At 43.4% G+C, this 7,854-nt stretch overlaps 1 protein-coding gene across 1 annotated transcript in view; it reads left to right on the top strand.

Moving 5' to 3' along the window:
• Positions 1–3,845: 3,845 nt before the first annotated feature.
• The window catches only part of GLDC (glycine decarboxylase), a 37,763-nt gene continuing 33,754 nt past the window's right edge, over positions 3,846–7,854 (top strand). Inside the window, exons 1-2 of the mRNA XM_081176237.1 lie at positions 3,846–4,362; positions 4,824–4,902. Coding sequence (XP_081032363.1) covers positions 4,051–4,362; positions 4,824–4,902 — 391 coding nt within the window. The 5' untranslated portion in view covers positions 3,846–4,050. The remainder of the gene's footprint in view (positions 4,363–4,823; positions 4,903–7,854) is intronic.

The following is a 7,854-nucleotide window of genomic DNA, read 5'->3' as shown; positions in this document are numbered from 1 at the left end:
TATCTAGAGATTGAACTTTACCTCAACTTCCAGCGGAGACCGTAGCATGGCAAAATCACATTCTTCACCTTTTACATTAAAAGGTAACTCTAGTTTGAATATGTTCAGAGGACTGTTACAGATGTAATTCTAAACAAAAAAGTGAGTCTTGAGACTTCACTTAAGGCTAGTGGGTATCACCAATTGGTGGTTGAGATGTATGGAATTTAGGTTCAGATCCCTTTCTGGGCATGAAGCTCATTGAATGCCCTTGAGGATGTCCCTGTCTCAGAGTCCTGTCCAGCAGTGGCTGATTTCTTAAAGCTGTGGAAATTGTGGGTTTTGATGGTTGGATCTCACTGAGCTGGCCATTGTCCTTTGCCCTAGCCCCAGGCTCTAAAGCCAAGACAGTACCCCTCCCAGATGGTCCAGGAAGTGAATGTTCGGTTCCTTATGCATATTAGACTTGGTGCTTGATTTAGAAGAGTACACACTAAGACTCTTTTTCCCTCGTGGAAAGCAGAGCACACAGCTTACAACTCAGCATATTATGGACTCAGGACCGTTGGAGCAATCGTAAGGTTACTGCGATAAGAGCAAAGGTGAACAACTGAAATTTGAGTATGGAGAATGAAATGACTTGTAAGCAAAAGCTATGAATCTGCAATGGTGGATTTTGGGGTCTCAAATTTCATTGGCACCCTGTGTGACTCCAAAATCTGGCGCGCACACACACACACACACACACACACACCCTTGCCTTTCATTCTACATCATAGCTGTGGCACCTCCCAGGCTCTGCACCCAGTACAGCTGTGGAATCTGTGTCATTTTGTTCACATCTCTTTTTCTTAGACTTTTAATAAGCGGGACCAGCAACAAAACAATGCAATGTGGAGATCTCCTTTTCAGGGTTCCTGGCCGTCAGACTCCTTTTGTTAGTACTTTACTCCATTTACCACCGCCACCTCCCCATTTTTCTGTTTTCTCTCCTCCACTAGTCACTCATCATTCTGTGGCCACTGAGCATGCTCAGTTCTCCTTGTGCTATTTTGTTCCCTTGTAGATCCCACCCCCAAGATTATTTGCATTTCTGAAAACCTTGCTGTTTCCCCAGACTTGCTGACCCTTCCCTCTTTTGTGTGGATGGTGCCTTTTATATAAGTTTTGGCACTTGGAGAGCTGTGTTCACTATTAGGATATATAATGATGATTTTAACAACTGCCCCTTCTCAAAAAGTTGCTTAAATGCTAAGGAAATGCTTTTCCCAATGTATTTTTTCAGTGAACATTTTTAAAACAAAAATAAGTAGATATATTTTACCTCTGGGTAAGAAAAGCAGAACTACAGATCTGCACATTGAGTTTCTCAACCTTCTACTGGCACAAAGCTAGAAATAACTAAATCTGGCCCAAAGCCCCATTTTATTTCCCAGTAATTCAGGATTGGGCAAGGGGAGTCCTTGTACTTATTGCATAATTGCCTGCAGTAGATAACAAAATTGATAGTAGGCACTGTTAATAGGCAGTGGGTTGTTTTTTTTAATCAGGTGAGCATATTCCTAGCCCATATTTAGCATTACAAGGTGAGTGCTATTTAATTAGATAACACTAAGCACAGAGTATCCATAATACTTTAATTTAGTGTTATACTGTGTGATCTTTTGCCCTAAGTAGAAGAGAAGGAGATTAGAAAACTCCCTAATTTCACTCCCATCTCATCATTTCTGATTTTCTTAAATTCTCATTTTGCAATACTTGTTGAGAAAGGCTATCATTTTTAGAGATTCTTAAGAGATGTTCAAGTAACGAAGGCAACTCTATAAAGATAATGGTGAAGCGAGAAAAGCTATGTATTTTGTAATAGATAAGGCAGAAATTCTGTCATCGTAGGCAGGACAGGCTGAGGTCATGGCGAGTACAATCCAATAAATTAATAGACTTTTGGATAAAGAAGGCCAACTTCTAACTTTACTTGTATACATAAGAACAAATTTTGCCTCCCACTTCTTTTCTGGACATGAAAGGCAAATACACTGCCAATGGATATCCCTGTCAGCATAGCAAGTGCAGATGTCATTACATGATGTAATTCCATTAGCTTTTTTGCAATTCTTTATCAGCTCGCTATTGCGTAGGCAACCCTAAGTACATGTCATCAGCTTGCCTGGATATACGGGCTCATGCTCACTTAAGCATTTGTTTGAATATTTTTCAGTGTATAAAATGTTTTACAATTATTTTCCAAACCTTATGGTACAATTCTACTCCCTTGTAAAACAGGGGTTGAAAGTGACCTGTCCAGCATATTTCAGTTAGCTTCATGGCTATGGGCATTTTAGCGTGACATCTTCCATTCTTTCAAGACTTGGATTCAAAATATCTGCTAAAACCTATCTTGACTCCCTTGGAATAGGATCCCTCGCAAGTATTGAGGCTGCTACTGCTGTTCAGTAATTTGTTTCCAAAGCAAGAGAGAGATAAGTCAAAAAAGGGGAATGGTTTCTGAAAACATAAAACTCATATGTAGAGGAGATGAGCACAGACAGATGCACGACAGACTTACACTAAAGCTCAGTGGAACTTGGGAAGTCAAAGAAAGTGTTGGTAAATTATGACAACTTGTAGTACGTAATAAAAAGGATGAAAGTAAATGAGGAAGTTGTTATATAGCAATAATAGCCAAAATAGTGCAACAGGATCATACACTTCTTTTGAGTATCATGCAATGTGTGAACCCCTTAAGTATTTTTATTGATTTACTTGCTCTGGTGGGGGCAGCTGCGCCCCCCCTTGGCTACACCCAGGGTACCCAGACAATCCTGTTGGCACCCCATAGCCCACAGTAAGCCATAGTAGGTAAGAGCCAGAGTTTGCTGCAGTTCACTCTTTTCTGAAAGTCAAGCTGGTAACTATTCCTATGAATTAGCATATACAAATTTGTGTTACGGGTCTATACCCCAAGCCCCACCCCAGAGCTGTAGCTACTGGGGGGACGGCTAGCTGGATTCTTTGCTCTGGGGCCAGGTGACGCCTTCAGAAGAGCTCCACTGAGGCTCCCGGCCCAGTGGTGCTCATGCAGGAGTGCCAAACTGGGTCTTTGACCCAGGTGCAATAAAGCCTAGTTTCACCCCTGCCCACCCTTGCACAGCAGTTCTAGTAAGAGGAAAAAGTAGGCAAGTCCTTCTTTAAACACAAAACGCTGCCACTCTTCCCAGGTGCTGCTTTTCCCATTTTTTATCTGACTTAAGGGACCGCTTGGTGTTTGCAATAAGAGATAATGCCGCACAACAGATAAGGCCGGCAGCAGTCAGGTGGGATTCCAGCAGGGGGGAAAGCTGCTGAAATTGAAGTTAAATTCACGTAGGGGAAGGAGGTGAAAAGGGGATTGCAGCTAAGAATTCGGAAAGTAAAGAAGGTCGGGCCATTAACCGCAGGCCATCCAATTTTATTACAGTAGGGGGAGGGCAGGGGAACCCTAGGGGCCATGGCTGTCAACTTTCCCCTTTGCGAGGAATCCTATTCGGAATAAGGGAATTTCCCTTAAAAAAAGCAAAACGCTGACAGCTATGCTAGGGGCAGGCACTGAAAACACTGCCTGATGATAAAAGCCCGAGAGCATCAAAGGCTGATGAGAGAAAAAGGGGGACCCCCCCCCCGGGGTGGTGCGTCGCCAGTGAAACCCGTGAGCACAGCAGCGGCACTTTGTCCTCCTGCAGCAGCGGAAAATACGGATGATGCGCTGCTGGGCGAGAACGTGGCTGCAAGCCAGTACCTCGGGTCACTTGTTCTCTGCGCGCTGCTCGGTTCAGGCCATCCTGGGGTGGGTGGGTGAGCGGGAGGGAGCGCTGGCTGGCTCTTGCAGGCGGGGGGGGGACCAGCCCTCTCAGCAGGTGGCTTCTGCGGGGCGGGGCGAGCGAGCCCCTCCTCCTCCTCGCCTCGCCATTGGCTATAAGGAGCGCCGGGGGGCGCCTGGCCGCCAGAAAGTGAGTCGCAGGTGGTGCCGTCGGGGGAAGCAGCAGCAGCAGCAGGCGCGCAGTGCGAGAGCGCGGCAAGCGAGCGAGGTCACCAATGCAGTCTTGCGTCCAGTGGTGGGGGCGACTGGTGGGCCGGGGGGCCAGCCTGCACGGACCCCACGGCGGAGCCTTGGGGGGCAAGAAGGCGCCCGGCCGATGGGGAGGACGCCGGGAGCAGCAGAGGCTGGCTGGGGTGAGGAGGAGCAGCAGCGCCGTCGGGGAAAGCGCCGCCGCCGCCGCTGCCGCCTCTCCAAACACCTCGAGGCGCATCGAGAGACTCCTGCCCAGGCACGATGACTTCTCCGAGAGGCACATCGGCCCGGGGGACAAAGAGAAGCGAGAGATGCTGCAGACGGTGGGGCTGTCGGTGAGCCAAATCCAGGGGGCTCCCTCCTCTCCCTCTCCCTCTCCCCGCTGATGCACTTTGCGCCCCCGTCCCGTACCCCAACCTGACCCTCGCCTCCCCTCTTTGTGCGCTCCGGGCAGCGCTCGCTTTGTCTGCCCGCTCTCCTTCCTCCTTCGCATCGCCCCACATCAATATCTTTCCCACCATGTCACGCCATCTGGCCTCATTTCACTTCAGAGTAAAGAGCTTTTCGAAAGTGGGGGAGGAGAGATCTAAATCGCGTTTCATAAAACCTCGGTTGCATGAGCCCGAGCTCTTCAGCAAAGATTCCTCGTGAGTTTTTCCTCCTTTCATCCGTTCCTCTTGTTTGGACCCTTTGTCTGAATAATGCCCCCTTTTTGGTGCGCGGCTTAGGTGTTGCAGAACTTCAAACTTGCAGTCGGTTCATGTGATGCTTTTCACCCTATCCCTTGCCTTTTTAGAGTATTGACGAGCTGATCGATAAAACCATTCCTGGCAATATCCGCTTGCAACGGCCTCTGAAGATGGATGACCACATTTGTAAGTGTCCCTTTCAGCCTAGGGGCAAATAGAAAGCCTCATGTGAAATCTCCCCCTCTCTGCTTTTCATTGCTTCTGATTTAATTAGTATAGCTGGGCAGGAGAATTTCATTCTCCCTATCAGCAGTAGATTTAGTTGTGGGATAGCGAGTTATCTTAAAAGGCTTGGTGCAAAAACTAGATGACTATTGTGAAGAGCAGAATACAGTCTGCATAAACATACAGGGGACACCCATGTTAGTATTTACCCATAATTTCTCAAAATCATCTTTAAAATATACCATGCGAATGAATAAGCTAGTCTAATATACATGTTGTTTTTAAAAAGTTGTTTGCTGCCTTATTTGTATTTATTTCACTAATTTTATTTAGTTAATTTTTATTTACTTACTTTTAGGGTAGATCTTTTTTTAAAAAATAGAAATAAAATGTCCAATGTGATCTATATGGTCATATGCATAAATGTTGTTCAAAATGTCTCTGAAGCACCTATCAAGAATGCTTATCAGGCTGCTTAACAATCTAAAATATTTAACATGTTCCTGCCATTATGAAGCATATGCAGCTTTAGATAACATTACATTACATTGCCATGCCTCTAGTGGGTTTTATTATTCAAGAAATAGTTTAGGAGATCAGATTCTAACACCTTCATCCACACTGTTTCTTCTAGGTATGTCAGTTTGCAATGCCAATCAAATGTTACGTGTGATGATGTCACATTGTGTAGATGCTGATTCACAAGTACAAAAAAGGATTTTAAAATAAGTTTCCTTTTGTACTTTGTCACCAAATTGCCCCTTTGTGCAAAATTTCAATACTCATAATTTTCCTTGTTTAGAGGTTCTTGGAGAAACCTCCAGGGTTTGGGAGGCGGAAGGTACATCTTTAAAACAAAATAAAACAAATTATATCTAGCAGCATCAAGATTTCCTTAAGTGCTTAACATAAAAGTGCTCTCTAAACAAAATACCAGGAAAATGTGCTAGTGACATATAGATGGTTTAATCAAACTTTGTTAAACAGTTGCACTATTATAATCTTTTAGCTTCCTTCCCTTAGGGATAATCTCTTCTTTTTCATCTGTGAGAGCATTTAAAGATCTAGAACACACTGAATTGTCTTGCTCTCATTTTGGTGTTGTTCATCAGCCAGCTGCAGTTTGAGTGTAAACTTTAGGCCCAGCAGCCCTTTGTAAGGTTCTGGCCAGTTCAATCTGGTTACTTTGTGATGACATCACAGAACAGAAGCAGCAGGCGGAATGAAAAACCCCGAGGAACAATAGTCTGCAAAGATAGATTCTTAGAGGTAATAGAAAATGATGGAAAACTTACTAGTCTGTTTTTTCAGCTTTTATATTTTTATAGCTTAGCTTCTTTAATTAACTGTCTTCTTCCAGTTTGTGGTTGAAAACTGTTTTTTTTAAAATCTGGATCATATTAATCCCTATTTGATATAATATTTGTGACTTGTAATTTTTGGAATGTTGCCAATATTAATCATACTTAGAGGAGACCCATTGAAATTAATGGACATAATTAACTGAGAGTCATTTATTTCAATAGCTATGCTCTCGGTCAAATTTAGTTGGATACAACCCTTCCCTAATAAGATAACTCAAGAGTTACTATTGAAGGGGTGGTGGTTTCTTACAGCCAATTTATAATGGTTTGGTTTTGGGGGGGGTTAACCTATATATAATGTTTCAGTATAAAAGAAAGCATTGTGTGTCAGATGTGAAATGGTATACAGTACATGCATATTTTGCTTGTTCTTTTAAAATGTACATTTTGCATTTGATGGGCAACATTATATCAGTGTCATAACCAAACAAGCCATGTGACGTGTCTCTTAGTTGTTGGAAGTAAACCGCCCTGAGACCTCCAGGTATAGGGTGGTATATATAATTCAATAAATGCTCCATCCTCACAATTAACATTTTTAGGGGAAATTGCATTTTCCGAAGACTCAGAATATAGACTGAAATTGGCAATGTTCATGTGCCACTTGAAACGATAATTAACCATAACACAGTGGGGTTAGTGCACAGAACAAAATTAGCTGCTTTTCTCCTCCTTCATTCTGAATAGGAGCTGAGCAATAGTTTGGCTAAGCACGGCCTCCCAATCTGGGTTTATGATCTGTGTTCCAGAGGCAAACAGTGGGCAGTAAGCCAAGAACAAACCTTGATTACAGCTCATGGTTTGTCTAAAGAGAGACACATCACAAGCTGAAGTTTGGGCATAATGCTAAGCCAAACCATTGTTTAGCTTTTAGCAGTACGACGGGAAAACAGGGGAGAGGGAAAGTGGCCATAATTTTAATCCTATGCACCAACATGCTATATGTTCACCTTTAAACTGTAGAGGAGATGTGGTTTCCCTACTGACTTCAGCTAATGCTTTCATTTTAGTACTTAGAACAGTGTAGCATGCAGTTGTCTAGGTATCATAGGAACCTCTTAAATTATACTTATGACATCTAGGCTCCTTAGATGCTGTATTGTTTTTAATACTCAATTGGGAGCTGCCCAGAGTGGCTGGGGAAACTCAGCCAGATGGGTGGGGTATAAATAATAAATTAATAATAACAATAAGTCAAAATATTCACAGACATCTTGCTACTTTAAAACTGAATACACTACAGGAACATAGTATATTGGCAATCATCTGTCAATTTCTTTCCCTTTAAGTAAAAACTGTGAACTATGCTCTCATCCTGCAGCTTTTCTTTACGTTTTATGTTCAGAACGTATACGTTCACCTCAACTGAGCGGAAATGCAGTCTGATTTTTAATACAGTGGTACCTCGGGTTAAGTATTTAATTCGTTCCAGAGGTCTGTTCTTAACCTGAAACTGTTCTTAACCTGAAGTACCACTTTAGCTAATGGGGCCTCCTGCTGCCGCAGCACCACGAAAGCCCAATTTCTGTTCTTATCCTGAAGCAAAGTT

This window comes from Podarcis bocagei, assembly GCF_964188305.1.
Source record: "Podarcis bocagei genome assembly, chromosome: 17".
Taxonomy (NCBI): domain Eukaryota; kingdom Metazoa; phylum Chordata; class Lepidosauria; order Squamata; family Lacertidae; genus Podarcis; species Podarcis bocagei.
Note: the sequence above shows the minus strand (reverse complement) of the source record. Positions and strands in the feature narration are given on the sequence as shown.